General features: G+C 36.0%; 1 protein-coding gene across 1 annotated transcript in view; it reads left to right on the top strand.

Moving 5' to 3' along the window:
• Positions 1 to 23,967, top strand: part of LOC150096673 (twitchin-like) — a 2,440,784-nt gene that overhangs the window by 1,178,743 nt on the left and 1,238,074 nt on the right. The window contains exon 63 of the mRNA XM_090408679.1: positions 9,129 to 9,428. Coding sequence (XP_090264805.1) covers positions 9,129 to 9,428 — 300 coding nt within the window. The remainder of the gene's footprint in view (positions 1 to 9,128; positions 9,429 to 23,967) is intronic.

Below are 23,967 nucleotides of genomic sequence, written 5' to 3'. Positions count from 1 at the left end.
AGGGAGCTGAGTTTGTTTCATTGATTCAGTATGCTCAAGGATAATTGGCGTAAATGAAACATGGTTGTGTGAATATGATATACTATTTGGGATACAAATGGAAGGAATATTGAATTTTATATGAGAATAAGAATATAAAAGAGGGTGAAGAAAGTGCTATTAATGGTAGAAAAGTTGAAAACCTTAGTATATGCAGATGTTGAATCTGTTTGGTGTGAAGTTGAAATTAATAGAATAATGTATATAACAGGATAATTATTTAGGCAAATTGCTTTGGCATGTAAAAAGAAAGTAATCCTAATCTGAAACTTTAATAGGAATATAGATTGGAAGGAGGAGATAGTGTGTGGGAAAAAAGGAGAGTGAATTTGTTGAAATTCTGTGGGATAGCTACCTTATGCAGTATATGAAAGAAGCAGCTCATGGTTTTAGTGTGTACGATTTGGTGATATCTGCACAATGTAGTTATTAATGAAGTGTCAACACTGCCATCAGTTGGTGAGAGTGGTGATTATGAGGTATTGATTTGGGAGGCAAAGAGGAAAAGGGTGCTGTCCAAAAGGGATATATATGGAATTATAAGATTGGTGATTAAGAGAAACTTGGTAATCAATTGGACTCTGTCAACTTCTTTTCTACACAGCTCCTCATCAGTCAACCTTGGATTAATGAGGAGCTGTGCAGGAAAGATGTTGATAGATAGCACTGGAATTAATTAGGCATAATCTCCACAAGCTATGCACAGCTGTATAAGAGTTAAGCAACCAGGGCAGAAGTGAAATATGAACAGTGCAATCAGGAATATTGGGAAAGAAGTTGTCATGGAGGAGGTGCAAGACAATCAGCAATTATCACATGACATAAGGAATATAAAGTGCTGACTAGAAGGGTGACAACTATGACAAAGAAAGAAAAGTGAGAAGAGATTAGTCAGTCAGAGCAAAAATAAAATAGAATTTTTTCATTACGTGATAAACAAGAAGAAAATTATGGAGAGGTTACATTAGTGAATAGTAATGATACAACAGTGACGGCATGGGATGTAGTAGAATTATTGAGCACTTTATCGGTGCACGTCATATAAGTGTAAATGATGATATGCAACATATAGAAGGGAGACACATTAATAGGGGAGTTAAAAGTGAAATAATCAGAGCTGTATCAGGTGTAGGATTTCTAAATTCCTTACATTTTTCAATCTTCAGGAATTGGCAATGGGAAATGGCAGTTCTCGAGAATTCTAAAAAAAATCATTCTTCTGTAAAATTCCACTATATCCTTTGCAACTATTATTCTCCTACTATGACTATCCACCAGTGTCAACCTGCTGTAATTATTATTATTATTATGTGACACCTCCAGGGAGTTGAAGGGCTCATCATGGGAGGGCACACTACTCTACTCTACTTCACTAAATACATCTCATCCTCTCCATTAATACTTAATTCTCCAACAGTACTACAACACTACTACCATCAATGCCATCTATCGCCCATCATTACCAACAACGGTATTTTTTGTCTGGAAATTGCATGTGTTCTGAAGGCCAATTTGTCTGTATGCAGGATGAAAAACCTGAGTTTCAGGAAGTAAAAACCCCGCTACCAATATATGAGATCGGCTAACTCACCTTCAACTTAAAAAGCCCATATAAGGATTCTCCTCATCATGATGAGAATCGAACTCAGGTTTTTTCCATTCGAACGGTGCAATGTTCTGCTATTCTTCCAATTGCACTACAACAGCTTATTCTTTCTCCTGTTTGACATATAGTGGAAAAATTAATTTGAGTTAACCTTGGCCTGAGCAGCCAATCTCCTCTCATACTGCACCTTTTCTTCTTTACCATGCTCATCACCTTTCTAGCTTGCACTTTATATTCTTCATAGATTCAATCACAACTAATTGTCTTCTACCTCCTTCCATAGCATTTTCTTTTCATATGAAGCGTTAAGTGAGTAAATAGAGTAGGAGAGAAATGGATGAACAGCGAATTCAACCAAGCTGTGCTAGAAAGAAAATGCTATGGAGGAAGTACAAGACTATTTCAATTCCTGACATCACAATTAATTGATGTATTCCACCTTCATATGTATGAAATCATGAGATGCTTCAATATAGAAGAAATAGGAGAAGATAGACTGTTCATGAGTGAGAAGCAGGGATATCAGTAAGCTTCATGCTGATAAGATGTATGACACATCATCATGTGTATTCAGAAATGTTTCAGAATGACAGCTTGGCATATCTGTTTTCTAAAAGTCATAATTGCTCAGAATAACATAGTGAGTGTTTGGTTTAAAATGCTAGTGTAGCCCTAGCTTCCTGCAAGCTTGGGAAGCATTGCAAAGCTGATTTGAATTTGAAACCTTTCCTGAAGTATTCAAAAATGTTAAAGTACAGTGTTTACTTAACACTTTTTTTCCATTCAAAAGATATCATTTGTTAGGGGGGAAAATTTTCCCAATGTTTTGCACACTCTCAGTTTGATTTTCCATAGTGGAAGAATTATCATATAGTGTATAATAATTTATACAATAATCAACCAATTATTGAGTGGCTTATAATACAAATGGAAAAGGTAAAACAAAAATGGAAACGACAAAATATAATACACATAGCAAACTGGAATGTAAGAGGAATAGCATAGAATTAGATCAGTTATTAAATGAAAGAAATTTTAAAATAGCAGTAATCACTGAAACAAAAAATAAATTATAAGGAACTATGAGAACTGAAAATTTTAATGTGATATACAGTGGAGTCGACAGAGACCAAAGAGCACAAGCAGGACTCATGATTTGGATTCATAACTCCCTTTCAAAACAGTTAAAACATTATAAATTATGGAATGAAAGAATAATAGAAGCTAGAATAAAAATAGATAGAGGCTATTTAACAATAATTGATTTATATGCCCCAGAAGAAGGAAGAGAACAGGATAATATTGATTTTTATAATCAGCTACAAAATAAATAAAAATGATTACATAATTTTAGCAAGAGACTTAAATGCAAGAATTGGAAACACGAAAATTAATAATAATATAGGAATACATGGAGAACACACTCTAAACAGAAATGGTAGAAAATTGATTGACTTTGTAGTTTATAATAAGCTAAAAATAATGAATTCCTTCTATAAACATAATGACATACATAAATATACTTGGGCAGCAAGAGGATGGAAATCAATATTAGATTACTTCATATTAAATGAAAAGACATCAAAATTTTCACTAGATGTTAGAGTTCACAGAGGATATGAAATAAGCAGTGACCACTTCCTTGTTAAAATAAAATTAAGATTACCATCTAAATGGCTACAAGTAACAAGAACAGAAAGAAAAATTGACACATTTGTTTAGAAAACTAGACTATTGAATGACACAAATGTACAATGGCTATATGAACAAAGAATTAAACAATATCTAGATAAAATAAAACAAAATGAAGAATAGCTTAATATAAAAATGATACTAAATGCAGCAGCAAATGAAAGCTTAGGAAAGACCAAAAAATTCAATAAAAGAAAAAAACTGAAGATCTGGGATGATACAATCAAAGAAATAATCAAAAAGAAAAAAAGAAGCCTATCACAAATGGTTAAGTAGTAAAAGATTAGAAGATGAAATAGAATATAAAAGAAGAAGAGCCATAGCTAAAATAGAAGTCAGAAAATGACATAGAGAATCATGGAATAAATTTGTTTCTAATTTAGAACATGATTTATATAAAATAAGACCCAATGTATATAAGATTTTGAAACACTTAAATGCAGATAGATACCAAAGAAAACATAAAATTAAACACTGAATTGAAATTAGAAGAATTTCTAAATTACTACACAGAACTGTGGACAGACAAATATTTTAAAAAAGACAACTGGCAAAAAATTAACGAAAATGAAAAGGAAATAACTGAAGAAGAATTAGAAATCAGCTTGAAAGAAACAAGAAACAGAAAATCACCTGCAGAAGATAAGCTAGGTTCAGAACTATATAAATACGCAGGAACAAGATTCAAAGAAAGACTCTTATTATTTTTAAATAAAATTTACTCAACTGGTATCCCCCCAATAGAATGGAAAAAAGCAATTGTGATTCCTATCTTTAAGAATGGTAATAGAGATGACTCTAAAAACTATAGAGATATCAGTATACTAAATTCCTGTTACAAAATATATAGCAGAATCTTAAATAACAAACTAATGAAATATTCCGAAAACTTTATTCTAGAAGTACAGAATGGATTTAGAAAAGGACAATCATGTATAGACCCGGCCTTTTGCCTAAAATTAATAATAGAGAAAAAGAGGAGAATATAATTTAAAAACACATATTGCATTTATTGACTTTGAAAAAGCATTTGACAAAGTTAAAAGAAAACATATTATTTAACATATTTGCCTAGGTATGATTGTGGTGAAATGAGGCGGAGAGCAAGGATTATGAATGATATTCTGGCTGAAATGTGTGAGGAGATTGGAGTACAGTTTGTTAATGTGTGGAATGAGTTTGAGAGATGAAGTGAGCTGTATGGGAGCGATGGATTGCATTTGAGTGGTTATGGTGTGAGTCGCTTGGAGAGACTGCTGCTGGAAGGTAGAGAAGTGAATAGAGAGAATGAATCAGATCGAGAGGGGAAGTGATGTGGAAGAGCAGGAGAGTAAGACAGGAGAGATTGAAGAAGTGGATATGAATGGGGGAAGTGAATGGTATGACTATGGAGAATGAGAGAATGGGTGTGCAAGAGGAGCAGGGAAACGGGGAGGCTCAGGGTGGACAGGGTACACAGCGTGAGAAAGGTGAATGCTCCAAGAGGAGGTGAGAGCATGTGTATGCAGGAAAGAAATGGGATGACCAGGAATCAAGAGGAAACAGATGAAATTGAAAAGGGTTCTAAAATGAAGAAGCAGAAAAGGAAAATGGCCCAGTCCAGCATGGAGAAATCACATCGAATGAGTAGTATCAGTGGAACTAGCTGTAGATCCAGAAATGAGCTGTTGTGTTTGTACACCAATGCTAGAAGTATAAGAAACAAAGCGGATGAAATGGTTGCACTAATTGCGTTTGTTCACTTAAAGATTGTTGGAATATGTGAGACATGGTTAGATGAGGACGACATCCTGACAGGAATAGAGATGGAAGGGTATGATATGTTTCGTGAGGATAGAAAGGGTAAAAAGGGAGGATGAGTGCTATTGATGATAGAGAAAGACTTATGTCCATGCAAGGTAGAGATGCAAGAGGGAAATAGGGCCAGTGATTTTGAGGCAGTATGGTGTGAGATAGAGGTGAATAGCATCAAATACTTGGTGAGAGGTTGTTATAGACCTGGTAATGTGGATGATGGTGATAGTGAAATGTGTAGTCAAATAAGCCAAGCAAATAAGAAAAGGGTGATTATTATGGGTGATTTTAATTATGGCAATATAGACTGGAATGAAGAGATAGCAACTGGAAGTAAAGAAAATGAGTTTCTTGAGTTTTTGAGGGATAACAACCTCAGACAGTATGTAACAGAGGGCACACGAGGATTAAGGGTCTTGGATTTGGTCATCTCATCAGAGGATGTAATTATAAATGAAGTGTCAAATCATCCACCAATTAGTGAAAGTGACTATGAGGTGATTACCTGGGTGGTTGCCAGCAGTGCAAGGACCCCTGTGAAAAAAGGGTATATGTGGAACTACAAGGGTGGGGGGGTTGATTATGAAGAGCTCAGGAGAAAGCTTGCGGGTGTGGCATGGAATGAGGAGTTAGCTGGAAAAGAGATCAATAGAGCTTTTGGGATTTTCAAAAACTATTTAGTAGATGCAATGTCTAAATGTATTCCACGGGTGAGAAGGTGAAATAAGGTAGTTGTAAGATGGATGAATAAAGAGATTAAGCATGCGATACAGAGAAAGAGGCCATTGTGGAGACAGCATAAGAGAAGTGGAAATAACCAATTTCATGAGGTCTACAAAGACCAGGGAAGGAGGGTGACTTGGTTGGTGAGGGTAGCTAAACAGAGGTATGAACAGCAGTTAGCTAATGAAGCCAAAAAGAATCCTAGGGAGTTCTTTCGATATGTAGCCAGCAAAAGAAAGAATGATTATGGAAGGATGACATTGATTTGAGGAAATGGTATAAAGACAGCTGTTGCAGAATGTGTGGTGGAGATACTTAATGAGCAGTTCATAAAGATCTTTCAATCTTGTGAATGTGACTTCATGGAGAGATTGAGAGCAGTTGATGATGGGGAGGAGAGACTGACTGTAAGTGAGCAAGAGGTATTTGGGAATTGAATAAACTAGATGTAAATAAGGCTGTGGGACTTGATAATATATCACCGTGTATTCTGAAGGAATGTGCCAGAGAGTTGACACCTGACTTGACATATTTTTTTTAATACAAGTCTTGCACTTGGTCAAGTTCCTAAAGAGTGGAAGGAGGGCAAGATTGTGCAACTTCATAGAGGAGGTGATCGAACTTAAGCATCAAACTATAGGGCTATCTCTGTGTCAGGTGTTGTGGTTAAGTTGTTGGAGAAGCTTGTGAGAACCAGGATCCAAAGTTGGGTTGACAACAATTGTATAATCTTTGATGGACAGCATGGTTTTGCTAAAGGGAGGTCATGTTTTAGTAATCTACTTACTTATTACAATAAAGTGACTGCTCCCTTGGACAGAGGAGAAGGATACACAGTAATATACTTGGATTTCGCAAAAGCTTTTGATAGAGGACCTCATGATAAGTTGACAGTCAAACTAGAGCAGATGGAGTTGAATATTAGATTAGTGCATTGGATTGGAGACTGGCTATCTGATAGGTATCAACAAGTTGTGTATGGGATGCGATATCCAGGAAAAGGAAAGTCACTAGTGGAGTGCCTCAGGAGTCTGTTTTATGGCCATTGCTTTTTAACTTGTATATTAATGATATTGGCAAAGATTTGGATGGAGATATTCAGTTGTTTGCAGATGATGCAAAGTTGGGATGAACCATAACGAGTCGTGAAGATGTTGTGGTCTTGCAAGAAGATGTGAATAAATTGAGTGATTGGGCAAGGAAATGGGGATGTGAGTTCAATGTTGCAAAATGTAAGGTTTTAAAATTTGGAAAACAAAGATGGGATGCAGAATTTATGCTAAGTGAGAATATATTGTTGAAGGTAGAGGAAATAAAAGATCTGGGGGTGATAGTGGATAAGGATCTAAAATTTAGGGGACTCATCGCCAAAATTGTGAAGACAACACAAAGACTTCTGTGAATGATGCGGAGGACACTGACGTGTAGAAGGAGGGAGATTCTTGTTCCATCGTATAAGGCTTTGATTAGGCCACACATGGACTATTGTACCCAGATTTGGTCAGCGGGTTTTCAGAAGGATGAAGAGATGTTGGAAAGGGTCCAAAGGCGACTGACTAAGGTAGTTTCTGATCTCTGGAATGTTGAGTATGAGGAAAGATTGAGAAGATGTAATTTGCAGAGTCTGGTGGAGAGAAGGAAGAGGGGAGTTATGATAGAGATCTACAAGTTGGTAAGGGGTTGTTATAAGATCAATGGTGGAGAAGTTCTACAGAGAATAGTGGGAGATCAATGGAGAACCAGAAGTCATCTCTGGTAACTGTATAAAGAGGGTGTGAGTAGGGGAGTGAGAGGCAGGTTTTTTTTCATGCAGAGTTGTATGTAAATGATTGGAATGCCTTGCCTTAGAGTGTGGTGTCTGCAAGGAGTTTGAATGTGTTTAAGACACAGTATGATGAGATGTGTGTGTGATAAAAGGACCTCCCAGATGAGTCTTTGACTCCATGAGGTGTTGGGAAATAATAATAATAATAATATTAAAAGAAAGACAAATACCTAATAATATCCTAAAAGCTATCACAAGTATATATGAAAATAATCAAATACAAATAAGATTAAATCATATACAAGAGAGATAAACCAAGGGGTCCGACAGGGATGTCCCCTCTCAGCAACTCTTTTTAATATCTACTTAAATGAAATAATAATTAAATGGAATAAAAATTTACATCAAGGAATTAAACTTTCTCCTACAGTTAACTTAAACACTCTCCTCTTTGCCGACGACCAAATAATAATTACAAATTCTGAAGATAACTCAAAGAAAGCTATTTTAGATCTAAATGAGATATCCAAAGATTATAGTATGATACTATCAATGGAAAAATCAAAAACTATGGCCTTTAAAAGACAAAATCCAGCAAGAACTAAAATAGTAATAGATAACAAGATCTTAGAATAGGTGAATTCATTTAACTACCTAGGATGTATGATCACATGTGAAAAAGATATAAATCAAAAAATTGCAAAATATTTAAAAATAACAGGTGTAAATAACTCTATATTTAAACCAAACCTAGATCAAAAACAAACTAAGCTAAAAGTATACAATACATTAGCCCTACCAGTCTTAATGTATTGAAGCGAAATCTGGACAAAAAGACAAACAGAGATTAACAACAGTAGAAATGAAGTTTATGAGAAAAACTGCAAAGTATACCCTATTTGATCACAAAAGAAACGAAGATATTGTGAAAGAATTAAACCAAGAACCAGTAATACAAAAAATTAAAAAATATACATAAATGGATGGATCACGTTCAAAGAATGAAAACAGAGAGATTACCAAAACAAGCCTTAAAGTACAAGTCATTAGGAAAAAGAAAATCAGGACGTCCTCTTAAACGATTCACCGATGACTTCTAAGGCCGGAATAGGCTATGCCACGCCTAAATCCTTGATACGCATGATGATGATGATGATAATACAAATCTTTCATTTCAACTTATAGATCATTCAATGACAGATTATTGTTCATCCAAACCATTCATTGTTACCACTTGATAGAGATGAATGATTTGAAGTAAATCTCAGAGACTGAGTGTTATTAAATGGCCGGATAACCGGACAAGTTTTAGGATAGTTGCATATTATACAGTTAATTTGATATTAATTTTGAAAATAAAGCCTTTTTTTTTTTTTAATGAATCCTAGTACAAGTACTTATGATACTAATTTCCAGTTGTATTGAAAACAATAATTTGTATCAATTATCTTTTAAAAACACTAAGGCAAGATTAAATAACATGAAATATTATATATTTTTAATATTAAGATGAACCTGATAAACCAGGAAAGCCAGAGGTGACTGACTGGGATAAAGATCATGTCGACTTAAAGTGGAATCCTCCAGAAAAAGATGGTGGTTCTCCTGTGACAGGTTATATAATAGAAAAGAAAGACAAATGGGGTGACTGGGAAAAAGCTCTTGAAGTGCCAGGTGATCAAACAAAAGCAACTGTTCCTGATCTTGTTCAAGGCCAACCATATGAATTTCGCGTGAAAGCAGTTAACAAAGCCGGACCAAGTGAACCTAGTGATGCTACTGAGCCAGTAGTTACCAAATCAAGGAGATGTATGTTTACTCTTATTTTGATTCAAGCCTTTTTCTTTGTATGAAACTACTTTCATGTTTCAAAATATGACTAAAATTTTCCAAAAATATGTATCTATTTGCATATTTTTGGAAAATAATATGTCAATAATATATACTTTTTATTATAGAATTGCTTATCTGACAAATAAAAAGCCAGAAACATCTCAAAAAGAAACCAATAAATAAGCAGAATATGCAGAAACATTCTCAGAGAGTAACAATAAAACTGGTTTAAAACCTATCAAAAGAAAAAATAAATAACACAAGATAATAATAATCAAATCAAATCAAATAAGTAATCAAATAAAATGAACAAATAAGTGGGGGGGGGTTAAGAAATGTTTGTAATTGAGAAGTTCCATACGTTGCTGCTGTATGACAGCTTCACATAACCAATGACATAAAGTGCTACTATTATTATTACATGACACCTTCAGGGAGTCCTAAGACTCATCGAGGGAGGGTACCTGCTCTATATCTCTCCATCTCTATCATCATCTACTACCTACCACCACTAGTATTTTCACAGACAATCACAAACATCCATGCCCACGGTGGGATTTGAACCCACAGCCTTTTGGCTGGAGAGCGGATATGCTAATCACTCAGCTAACCAGGCTGGCATAAATATTATTATTATTTGACACCTCAAGGGAGTCCAAAGACTCATTGAGGGAGGGCACCTGCTCTACAACCTGCTCTTTACCACTCATTCACCAACATCCACCAAATGACCGCAACTATCCCCCAATGCCATCTACCACCGACGACCATCACCACTAGTTTTTCCACAAACAATCAGAACCATCCATACCCGCGATGGGAATCGAACCGCAGCCTTTTGGCTGGAGAACGGATATGCTAACCACTCGGCCAGCCAGGCCGTCTGAGGGGCATTCAAAGTCAATGAGTGCCTAAACCTATCATATCACTCCTTGTTCAAGTTAAGTACCATTGCACATTCTACCAGTAGTTTACACCAGAAATATACATGGTTCCTAGCTGCACTCTTACTCTGCTTCGTGGAATGATCCCAACTTTTTTTCCATTTTTATGAGCTTCAAAATCAGACTGTTATCGGTATTTAAGATTTATGACCTATGTGCTCATAGCTGTCATATCCCCTCTTCTCCATAATTCTCAATCAGAAACCTACAGATAAATACATTTTCAGAGGATAACTAAGAAGATATCTTCTGCTGAACCTTTTTAAGCATCTCCCCAAATCCAAGAAATCCTAATGACTTACCATAAGTGCACAATTCCAGATGTGGTCTTCTAAATACCATAGAAGAAGTAGATTCAACTTTTTCCCATTAGAGAAGAGGCTTTCCTCAGCAGGCTGAATATTATCATCAAATATATTGAATATATAATATATCGAATATCTATCTATCTATCTATATATATATACTCAATGATAATATTCAGCCTGCTGAGGAAAGCCTCTTCTATATATATATGTGTAGAAAGTATTTTATCTTGGGTATAATAAATGTTAAAGATACCAAGCTATTTTAGACCTGGTTTTACTCCATTTCCCAAGTAAGCAAACAGACAAATAAGTCAAATAGACCTGCAAGTGTTGCAAGTCTAGCTGACCCTGCACGTAGTGCAAGATCAAGGCAACTCATGGTAAAAATAGAATAAGCTCTGATCACTAATCTTAATATTTACTGATGAGACCTCAATAAAGGTCGAAACCGGTCTGGGTAGTGGCCCCTTGCCTTTAATACAAAGCATCATACATCTCCTCCAGGAGATGTGTTTTGCATTAAGGGTAAATATTAAGATTAGTGATCAGAGCTTATTCTACTTTTACCATGAGTTGCCTTGGTCTTGCACTACGTGCAGGGTCAGCCAGACTTGCAACTTGCAGGTGCAAACTTGACTTATTTGTCTCTTTGCTTACTTGGAAAATGGAGTAAAACCATGTCTAAAATAGCCTGGTATCTTTAACATATATATATATATATATATATATATATGAAATGGTGGCTCATTGGTCTAGGACAGTGGTTCCCAACCTTTTTCCACTTGTGTACCCCTTTTAAACCCATTTCTATAAATTGTACCCCTTGTTTTTAAAATAGTGGTAATTCAAACTTAACATTTATTGTTACATAACTAAAATTTTGCATTTTGTTTACTTTACTTATTTTTCTAAGTAAAGACCGTAATTTTTCTAAAGACCGTAACTTGGATTACGGTCAGAAAGACTGTAATCCAAGTTACGGTCTTTCTGACTATAAAAGGTCGGTTAAAATGGACTAACGAAGAAAAAAAATGTGAATTTTACGAAATTATACAAGCAAATTTGAAGAAATTTGCTTGTAAATTTATCTCTATTTTTGGGACAATGTATCTTTGAAAACATACTTTTTCCCAAATGAAATATATCAAGTCAAAATACAGGGCAAATTTATCTGATGAACATTTGAAATCGCTACTTGTAATTAGCACTTCAAAATTTGAACCTGAGTTTAATAAGATTTTAAAAGCACAAACACAGTTACATCATTCACATTAATAGTTTTATTATAATGTGTGATAAAAATATGAGAATTTGCTCAATTTGCTCATATTAATAATTAATAACAATGAACGTTGTTAATAATGTAATCTCATATACTCTGTAATCAGTTTTTATCTACTTTCAATAAATCTCATATATCTAGTTCTAGAGTTTTTTTTTTTAATTACGGCCAACTGAACAGTTCTGAAGTACACTATGTGGCCTTCACGGCGAAAAGTTTGGAGACCACTGGTCTAGGGGATATCAGGTCTAATTTTAGCAATTTGCTTATGTTTTGTGATCAAGTGATGAATGTGTTGGATAAGGATGATTCATATACAGTGATTTATTTTTTTACTTTTGTAAAGCCATTTGATAGATTACTACATGAGAGATTGGTGTATAAGCTGCAAAAGATGGGAATAGATAGTAGATTGGTTAGATGGATGGAAGATTGGCTTTCTGAAAGATACCTGGAAGTGGTGTATGATGGAGCATCTCAGAAAAGGAAGGTGACTAGTGGCATGTCTCAGGGTTTGTTCTTGGGCATTTTAACTTCTTTATTAATTATATATCATGTGGATTGACATGGGATCTTTAAATGTTTGCTGGTGATGCAAAGTTAGGTAGAATAATCAGAATTAGTGCTGATGTTACATTTCTACAGGAAGATTGGAATAGACTTTTATCTTGAACAAATGAGAGTGTCACAGTTTCAATAATTATAAATGCAAGGTGTTAAACTTTGGGATACAGAGATACAATCCTATGTACTGTATTTGTGGAGCCATACTTCAGAAAATGGATGAGATTCAGGATCTTGAAGTGATAGTAGACAGTGGAATAAAGTTCTGAGGACACACTGCAACTGTTGCAAATGAGGATTACAAAGACCAGTCAAGACGGGTGACTTGATTGGGAACAGTAGCAAAAGCGAGGTTTGAACAGCAGTTAGCTAATGAAGCCAAAAAGAATCCTAAGGAGTTCTTTCGACATGGCCAGAAAAAGAAAGAATGATTATGGAAGGATGACACTGATTGGAGAAAATGGTATAAAGACACCTGTTGAGGAAGATGTAGTGGAGATACTTAATGAGCAGTTCATAATTGTCTTTCAATCTTGTGAATGTGACCTACTGGAGAGATTGAGAGCAGTTGATGATGGGGAGGAGAGACTGACTATAAGTGAGCAAGAGGTGTATGGGGAGTTGAGCAAACTAGATGTTAATAAGGCTGTGGGACTTGATAATATATCACCACGTATTCTGAAGGAATATTCCAAGGAGTGCCTTGACATATTTTTTCAAGACAAGTCTTGCACTGGGTCAAATTCCTAAGGAGTGAAAGGAGGGTAAGATTGTGCCACTTCATAAAGGAGGTGATAGAACTCAAGCAACAAGCTATATGCCTATCTGTGTGTTAGGTGTTGTGGTTAAGTTGTTGGAGAATCTTGCGAGAACTAGGATCCAGAATTGGGTTGACAACAATGGTATTATCTTTGATGGACAGCATCGATTTGCTAAAAGGAGGTCATGTTTTAGTAATCTACTTACTTATTACGATAAGGTGATTGCTTCCATCGACAGAGGAGAAGGATACACAGTAATATACTTAGATTTTGCAAAGGCTTTTGATAGATTACCGCATGATAAGTTGATAGTCAAACTTGAGCAAATGGTGTTAGATATTAGATTGGTTCATTGGATTGGAGACTGGCTATCTGATAGGTATCAACAAGTTGTGTATGGTGGAGCGATATTCAGGAAAAGGAAAGTCACTAGTGGTGTGCCTCAGGGAGTCTGTTTTAGGGCCATTACTGTTTAACTTGTATATTAATGATATTAGTGAAGATTTGGATGGAGATATTCAGTTGTATGCAGATGATGCAAAGTTGGGATAAACCATGAAGAGTAGAGAAGATGTTGTGGCCTTACAAAAAGACTTGAATAAATTGAGTGATTGGGAATGGGGGATTTGAGTTCAATGTTCCAAAAGGTAAGGTTTTAAAATTTGGGAAACAGAGATTATTATTATTATTATTACATAACACCTCCAGGGAGTCCATACTCATCGAGGAATGGTACCTACTCTACAACTCTCTGTTTCCACCACTACATCACCCTCAACTACCTTCATCATCTACACCAACGCCATCTACCAACGACCACCACTAGTATTTTCACAGGCAGTTACACTCCTTTTGGCTGGAGAGTGGGTACGCTAACAACTTGGCCAACCAGGCTGGCTGCAAGATGGGATGCAGAATTTATGCTTGGTGAGGATGTATTGTCGGAGGTGGAGGAAATAAGAGATCTGGAGGGTGATAGTGGATAAGGATCTGAAATTTATGGGACACATTGTCAAACTTGTGAAAACAACACAAAGACTTCTGGGAATGATGCAGGGGACACTGACTTGTAGAAGAGGGAGATTTTTGTTCCAATGTATAAGGCTTTGATTAGGCCACACATATGGACTATTTTGCCCTGATTTGGTCACCTAATTATCACCACAAATGGTTGTTACGTCAGTATCAGTGGCTTATGCGAGGGAATCGTTGGTATTGGTGGACAGGGATGTAGAATCTACTCCAATGGCTGGTACTGATATTTTTAGAACTTTTGGTACTGGTTCTGTTGAAAACTTGTTCTCTTTGCTATCTTTCATTAAAATTCCAAATCTTATATCGCTTGTTGCTTTTTTTACTTGCTCTTCCTTTCTCTTTTCCTTTTGTGAAAAGCAGCTCCCGATAACTTTTACTCTTTGAAATTACTGATCTAAATGACAATAAATTTTGTATTGATAAATTATTCTTTTTCTATTAATTATTAATTTTGAGTTAATTAATTTATTATTTTGAAGAGTTTTAAAACAATTTAAGAGTTTTAAAACAATAAAATCTTATTTGAAACAATCGATTTAAAACAGTTGCCTTCTACAGATTTTTACTATAAATAATTAATTTATACAATAATTTGAAAATTTGATAATTAAAGATAACTATAATTATTAAAGATAATGGACAATGTAAAACATCAAGTATGCTGCCTAATGAGCGATTTTGGCATTTTAGCAAAATGCACCTTTGATTAATATGTTTATTATTTATAAACTACTTACCTTTAGAATTTTATTTGTCTATCAAAAATCCAAAAATAAGTACACAATTAAAATCAAAGTCAAAAATTGTCCAAAGCCACTTAAACGTAGAATACACACAATGCACTCAATATGTTTCACATTCAAAATTGAAATAACGTTGAAAAAAATGTAAGAAGTGCATATCATGCCGTTTCGTCTATCCAAATTCGAAGCGGAATTTAAGAAAGCAAACAGAAGTAATATACACCTATGTTTCAGACTAAATATTTGGACAGTGTGTTTCTGAAACTTCAGATAACAGTGTACCCCTTCTTTAATTTTCATCATTACCAAGTACCTTATCAAATTACCCTTATCAAAATAATAATAATAATAATAAATAAATAAAAATATATTTCATTGTAAATGTGTGTTTTATTTGAATTTAGATGTTCATTTAAACAAAAAAATATGATTTATTTTTAATAGAACAAAATTTATAAAGATATTATACATTTTTACTTAATATAAATAATTTATCATCAATGAGATGAAATTGCTTATTTCTATATCTGCTATATTGCTCTCTTTTGTGCATTTATAAATCCAGTCTTTAACCAATGATCTATACGTAAGAATTTGAAAGCTAAAAAAATTACCGTATTTACACGAATATAACTCGCACTTTTTTCCCAAAATTAAAGCTAAAAAATCGTGGTGTGAGATATGTGCGGGGTTTTTTGGAAACTAAAGTTTTCAGGAAAAAAAAAAAACTGAATATGTGTATGACTTACCTAGAAGCTTCTATTCTCCGTCACTTCTTCTGTCCTTGAGAGTGGTTTCCTTGTGTGCAATCAAAGTTATCTACCCAAATAGAGTCCTCTTCTTTCCCATTATATCAAGCAAAAATTACCAGTAATTTAAGACTTGAGATACGTAATGAACAATCCTTGACAAATTATTAATGAGAAGTGAAAGATGTGCGCAATTGTAGGGCATTAGAGAAAGAGCAACTATTAAAGAAGTGCATATGATTGGTGCAGTATTAACAAAAGATTGTGCGACCCAAACAAAACAAGCTGACAATTGAATTGAAATGCTAATTCTTTTAAACCGATTTTCATAATATCTGAAATGCATTCACTATATATTTCTTAGTTTTAACACATACGTGATGTATATAGCAGTTTCTGTTGAAGGGGGAGATGTGATTCATTAGTTAGTGTTTATATTCCCAGTTGTCTGTAATTGCACTATTTGTTGAGAAATATATTACACAGTCTGCAAATGTCTGTGAACCCATGTTTCTGCAGTACTTACTTTACTTTCTGAGTCTGGAACACCAATCATATCCTCTCCCTCCAAAAAACAGTGCCTTGTCATTGACCATCAGAATATCATCCGTGGAGCACACATTGATAAGATTTGGGAAAGATAAAAGATGTTCGTCAGTTTGTGCGTCTCCGCAGTCACAGCTGTCATCATCTGCATAACCCCCTTTCATCAGATTAGTTCTGCATTTAGACACTCCCACTCTAAGACGGTTCAAGGTCCTCCAGGTACTGTAGGGTAGGTGATATCCCTTGGTCAACTCTTCCTTAATTATGGGGACTTCTTGAAGTTGAACCGATTCCCTCCATAGAACAAGCCATCGCTCCTCAGGTTTATAGATCAGTGGTTTAGTTCTTTGCATAAAACTATGTCTCGATTTGAGTGGAGAAGCCGTGATGGTATGGCTATGCGTTGGATGTCTTTTGTCCGTCATCTGCTTTTTTCTCTCCATCTCACTGGCCAGTTGACGTGTTATGCCTGATGGTGCTATGCCTGCTAAGGAATACAACGTGTTGACTGGGGTTGGTCTTAGGCATCCGGTTATGATCTTAATGGTATCATTTAAAGCCACATCCACGTGTTTTGCATGGGCAGATGCTTCCCACACTGGGGCAGCATACTCCCCTGCAGCAAAACACAATGCCAAAGCCATCGAACGAAGTACCTCTGGTTGAGCTCCTCACGTTATGCCAGTCATTTTTCTTATGATGTTGTTTCTTGCATAGATTTTTTCTTTTAATTCCTGGCAATGCATCTTATATGACAGGGTATGATCCAGCTTAACTCCAAGATATTTGGGATTGCTGCAGTGTTCAAGGCGTTTTCCTCTCCAGACAATGTTTAACTGGCATTTTGCTTCCTTATTGCGCAGATGGAAAGTGCAAACCTGAGTTTTGTTTGGATTAGGCTTCAGGCAAATGGTCTCATAGTAAGTGGAAAGTGTTTCTAAGGCTTCTGTCAGCTCTTCTCAACTTCTTCAAAACTCCTTGCTTGACTGCATATAGCGGTGTCATTGGCATAGATAAACCTCCTCACTTGTGGGTTGGTTGGCTGATATTTAGTATAAATATTGTAGAGTATTGGGGCCAATATGCTGCCTTGAGGTAAACCATTCTTCTGATTTCTCCATCTACTCTTCTTTCCTTGCAAAGTTACGTAGGATCGTTGATTTGTAGCATGGTTTTAACTATATACTTGAGGTGAAAATCTTTCGTTATTTGGTGCAGCTTGACCAGCAGTTTCTTGTGATTAACAGTGTCATATGCCACTGAAAGATCAATAAAAGCTGCTCCAGTCACAAGCTTCTTCTTGTAACCATCTTCTATGTGCTGCGTGAGATTCAGAATTTGACCACAGCAGGACTTTCCAGGATGAAAACCGGCTTGCTCAGATATAAGTTTCTCGTCAGTGTTTGCTGCTATTCTTTCCAAAATCTTTCGTTCAAAAACTTTATACAAGTGGGCTGAGGAGAGAGACAGGGCGAAAATTCTTTGACTCTGTAGGTTCTTTTCCTGGTTTAAGTAAAGCTACTACTTGAGCTTTCTTCCATAATTTCAGCAACTGTAGAGATTTTATGCACCTATTCATCAATTTCTCCAGCCATTGGATGGTCACTGGACTGAAACACTTTATCTGTTCTGTCTGAATGTCATCCGGACCAGCAGATCTATTCTCTTTCAGGTGACATATAGCTTTTCTTAGTCCTTCTTCGGAGAGCGGAGAGGCTAATGAATTAGTCTCAGCTTCTTTAATATGCGTAAGATTTGTTTTTGGTATCTTTCTGTCTATTCTGGCATTCAATAATAGCTGGTGAGCAATCTGATTTGGCGTGACCTCTGTTACGTAAATTGGAGTTTTAGTTGGGTCGTTGCTTAAATTCTTCACTAGTTTCCATGCTCGTCTGCTGTTCTGTTTCATATCTAAATCCTGCAATAGCTTCATCCATCTCTTCTTTCTACCATCCGTGAGTTTGTCCATCAGTTTTTCGCTTGCCTCAATTGTTTCTGCAGCAAAAGGATCCTCATCATATCTGATTTTATATTCATTTAGTTGTTCTGTCAGGTCTTCATTAAGCCCAGCGATGTATTGAGTTCTACACCCTCGTGGTATGTGCCACCGAGAAACTATTTTGATGGTATTCAAGAACTCTTCATAGTTACTTGGGTCCACTTCAAGAGTGTTTACATCTGATCAATTTCCTTTGCAAATCCGTCCCATCTTGCTTTTTTAAAATTAAACCGTCACTTAAAAGGTACTATCTCTGGAATGATAACGGCTCTGACTTTAGTTATCGCTCCAATGTGAAAAGTCAGGCCGATAGTGACTCACAATTTGAGTAAGAGAATTCATGCATGATATAATTTAATATATATAGACTATAAAAGTTTATGAAATTCACATCATATGATACTTTATGGGTTGTTTCCTTAAGTATCTAATAAGTGGGTTCTAAAATATTTAGTTTTAATATGTATGACTATAATTTATATGAGGATATTAGGAAAGAACTTGACATTGTCAGCATCCAGGAATGCGTTAGCAGAGCTAATCTCAGATGGTATGGTCACTTAAATAGAATGGGAGAGGAAAGATTAGCAAAACAAGTGTTCTCTGCCAGGTTGGCAGGAAAACGACCCAGAGGAAGACCAAGATATAGGTGGATTGATACGGTACAAAGTGCCTTAGATGATAGAAATATAAGATCTGATAATGTTGGAGCCTTGACAAGTAACAGACTGATTTGGAGGAAAATTGTAGATAGGAAGTTAGTAATGATGTAATTTTTTCATGTAGTACTGTCATATCCTGTACACCCCTTGAGGGTACATGGCAGGAATTTGATGATGATGATGATGATGATGACTATAATTTATTTATTAATAAAATATAATAAGCACATATTTAACTGTCAATGGGAAATGGCACTTTTTTGTTTGGTAAAATAAACGCTGTATTTTTGTAAAATATTCTTGTTGCCATAATACTGTTGAATGAGCGCCCTTATTAAGCAGCACTGTGAGGCAGGCCATCTCTAAGCTACAACCTGTCGACGGTACTGATTATGACACAGCAACAACACAACTGATCTTATGAATGACAACAAGACTAATAATAATTACATGATTTTGGAAATTCTCTAATCTACAAAAAGGAGAGCGAATGGAAATATTGAGGGTGGGAAGATTGTGATTTTCATTGGATCCTGGGTTTGATGGGTGTAAATAAGGGCTGGTGAGTAATTTTTGTGGGTGGGTCATGAAACAATTGATTCAGATAGATGGAATGATATCGAAGGAGGTCATAATGGGATTAAAATTATAATATGGAAGGTAATAAACTTAGGATGGACAGATAGGCACATTAGGAGGATAACGGAAGAATGTATTAGATCAGTGATTTTCAACCTTTTCCATAATACTGCACGCCTAGACTAATTATTAAAATTCTGCGGCACACTAAAAATGTATTCTTTTAATTTTTTTGATGATCTGGCAAAAAATAGGCATAATTTTGATTGATTTACACACAAGAAGAGGGAAGACCAGACACTAATAAATAAATGCGCTAATTACGACATTATGTCTTTCAATTAATTTGTTTTCATAAATCTTGCGGTACACCTGAAGACCTCTCACGGCACACCGGTTGAAAATCTCTGTATTAGATTATCTATGCAAATATTTAGGATTAGATGGGAATTTGGTGATACAAAATTCTACAAAATCATGAAATGCGAGAATACATTCATTAATAGTTAATGGTGCTATGGAACAATTTACTTGAGACAAAAACAAGAACAATTGCAAAGAAATGTTATGTTCAAGTGGTTCAAGTCGTGAACCACTTGAACATAAGGCACTGTCGTTGCCATCTAACTCAAGATGAATTGGAACTCACCGGTGTTATCAAATATAGCGGAATTCCGCTGTGTTGCAGAATTTGTATGTCTAAAGCGGCATATTGCCGAAATTTAAAAATACAATATAAAGTAGTGGACTTTTATATCTATTTATTTATTTTTATTTTTTACGTTTTGCATCCCCAAAACTAGTTGCACCTGTGGTGGGCCCCTTTTTTGCCATGCCCTCATTATGGCACTGGTTCCTGTATAAGCCTTTGGCTCTCATTCCTGCAATATCACCACCTGGATGATATACTCTTGCAGAGTGTTCACTTAGTAATTCTACTATTTCGACTAATTCAGTTACTTCCCACCATTGGCGCTTCTTAAGATTATTCTGCCATAAACATTCTTTCATTTACTTGCAACATACTGAAAGAACTGTTTAGAATTCTCTTCAACCTTCATTGCTGTCTTCTTTTCATAATCTGCTTTTGTCTTTCGTACCACACTAGTTACCCTTCTGGCCTGTGCCTCTCCACCTCCTTTTCCTCATCACCAAGAAACAACCCTGGTGCCCATATTTGCATGCAGATGAACCTTTCTCCTTAAATTCTCTCCACAATTGTTTATTTTTTTGCAGCTCTGGCTTAATGATGATATTCATCCATTTAACTCCTGCTTGATTTACTTTAGATATGCAGTCTGCAATTACCTTCCTCAAACACTCTTTTACCACTTCCCATGCACTGTCAACATCCAGCTCTTGCAGAGTTTTACATGACTTGGCACCAATCCAAACAATCTCCTAAGCTTGACGTACATACCAGCCCTGTAATTTCATATACCCCATCTTAACTGAAAATTCCACACCTTTAGCCATCCCCCAAAGGTTTGACCATATGATCACTCTCACCAATTGGTGGCAACTTGGTCTTATTCGTTATAGACAAATTCTCAGATGCAATTACTAGATTGAGCACTCTCAAACCCCTAGTATATTCTGTTACATACTGTCTCTGGTAATTATCCCTTAGCAACTGCATAAAATCCATTTCCTTCCTTTTCCATTTCCAAATCCATTCTCATATGTCCTCTCCTTCTTCCAGACTATGTTTCCCATAGTTGAAATCCCCATTAATAATTATCCATTCTCTACTCTTTGAGCCTATTTGCTGATGCATACTATCTCCAACATCTTTTCCATCCCTTGGTCTTTAGCATCATCCAACTCTATATTTAGTTCTGCTGGCTTCACTTTCACATCAGATAGCCTCAAATGTGCTATTTTCACTACTCTGCAGTTGAACTTCTACTCTCTTTGGTTACAGTTCATCAGCTATCATCAATAACCCTCCTCTCCACATTCTTTTCTCTCTATCCTGCCTGAACACACTATACCCTTCACATTCTATCCAATTAACTATATCGCTTCTGTTAGCCATGTCTGACTAATGCGAATAACCTTTGGCCAGGATGGGCCAACCAATGCCATAATTCCTTTTGCTTGTTCCAAATGCTCCTGGCATTAGTGTTCATAAAGTGCAAAAGCTTCTTAGGCCCACCACTATCCTCACGATTTATACTAACTATCCCATTCCTGTTTGTTAACTTAGGCATATTATATGCATTCTTACACTCAACTGTAAGCCGGCCTGGTTGGCCGAGTGTAAGCATATCCGCTCTTCAGCCAAAAGGCTGCTGGTTTGAATCCTGCCTTGGGCATGGATGTTTGTGATTGTCTGTGAAATTAACTGATGGTGGTGGGTGGTAAATGGCATTGGTGTAGTTGTTGTTCTTTGTAGTTGGAGACAGAGTTGTAGAATAGTCGTCCTCCTTCAGTGAGTCTTTGGACTCCCTGGAGGTAATAATAATAATAATAAAACTGTCTCACTGATGTCTGCATATCCACTGAACTGCTCCCCCCCCCCCACACACACACAGAACACCCTAAAAATTCTAGTTTCCCTGATTCTGCACATCCACTTTCACTTCATTCAACACCACTATTCCCAGTCTCTGAACACCAAATCCATTTAGATGCTATCCCTCCTTCTTGTATCAGTTCTTTTACTCCATCAAACTCTCTCCACACCACTCCTCCTGCACAACTATGCATCGAGTCATTTGCTATTTTAGCCTTACTTCTCAGCCCTAGTCTCTCATACATTTGCAACAGATATTCACTATCTTAACTCTCTCACTCTTTTCTTTTGCTACTTCTAGTAATTCTTTCACACTCTTTCTAATGCCAAACTTTTCTCCTTTTAAATCATTTGTTCCAGCTACTATGATAATTTCTTTCACCATATCCTTTTGTGCTCTAATAGCCTCACTAGCATCCTTAATTTTTTACACCAAGAAAGCATGATTTTTGTCAAAGTCTCATTGATCACATCTTTTATGAGTGAACTGATTTTTCTTTCTCTCTTGGTCAAGCCATCATTTTTCTTAGTTTACACTTCTTTCTGTTATCAGATGATCCACTCGCCAGACATTTTTTGCATTTACTCCATCTTCTGCTTTGCCATTTGTATTACTCCATGCAACCAAGCTATCTTCCTCATTGCAGCCAACTCTTCATTCTTTACATCTGTCATACTATTCTTTCTTTTGACACTTTTACTCTATCTCTTCCTTTCTCTCTCTCTCTCTCTCTTCTACATTCTTGCTTTCGCTTACTTTCACTTCTAAATGCTTGCATTCTTTCACTCCCTCAGTTTCACTAGCTTTCGTTTCCTTTCCATTTCTTTCATTTATGCCATCTTTATCCTTTCAATCTGCTTCTCGTTTATTGCCTTGTGATCTAATAATATATCACACTTCCTACAAATTCATACCTTCCCTTGTCTACCATCCATTCTCCATACAAACACATCCCTCCTCCATGCATACATATTATACTCATGACATCGAATCAGTTTTGAAAAGTTTATTTCATTAATGCTACTCACCTAGTCACACTTGTCGATGCCCATGATGTTGATCTCTTACTGTCATTGTGTTCTGTTTAATAAATAATAAATCTAACGATTTAATAAATAACTTTAAAGCTCATTATCATAGACATGTTGCTGGTTAAAAGGGCCTCCCATTGTGTGTCTGTTGACTCCATGGAGTTTAAAAATAAGAAGAAGAATACCAATAAAATTAAAAATAATAATAAGAATACCAGCCAGGTTGGCTGAGTGGCTAGCGTATCCACTCTCCAGCCAAAAGGCTGTGGGTTTGAATTCTGTAGTGGGTATGGATGTTTGTGATTGTCTGTGAAAATACTAGTGGTGGTATGCAGTAGATGGCATTGATGTGGTTGTAGTTAGTGGAGAGAAAGCTGTAGAGGAGGTGCTCTCCCTCGATGAGTCTTTGGACTCCCTGGAGGTGTAATGTAATAATAATAATGCTACCCACTTATGAGAAGCAACATTCCCAGATTGGTTTAGAACTTTTGTGAGGTCTCATGAGAAGCTATCCTTCTCATAATGCATAGCGATATACACTTGGAAAGAAAGTGTGTTTTGGATTATAGAAGCTGAGGCAATTTTGTATTTATGACTGAATAAATAATTTATTCATGACACAGAGACAGTGTCATGCTGTGGTTCAATGGATGATCTGGTAATGACTGCCTCTGTGTCAACACTGGGAAAATCTCCTGCCAGTTACTGAAATCATGTACAAAATGTAACAGCCTAAACACTATCTTGCTACCACTTCCCTTTGCACATTCACGGAGCATGCAGGACCAGCAGT

This window comes from Typopeltis vanoorti, chromosome 18 (genome assembly GCF_054136105.1).
Source record: "Typopeltis vanoorti isolate ZY-2024b chromosome 18, IOZ_Tvanoo_1.0, whole genome shotgun sequence".
NCBI classification, from domain to species: domain Eukaryota; kingdom Metazoa; phylum Arthropoda; class Arachnida; order Uropygi; family Thelyphonidae; genus Typopeltis; species Typopeltis vanoorti.
Note: the sequence above shows the minus strand (reverse complement) of the source record. Positions and strands in the feature narration are given on the sequence as shown.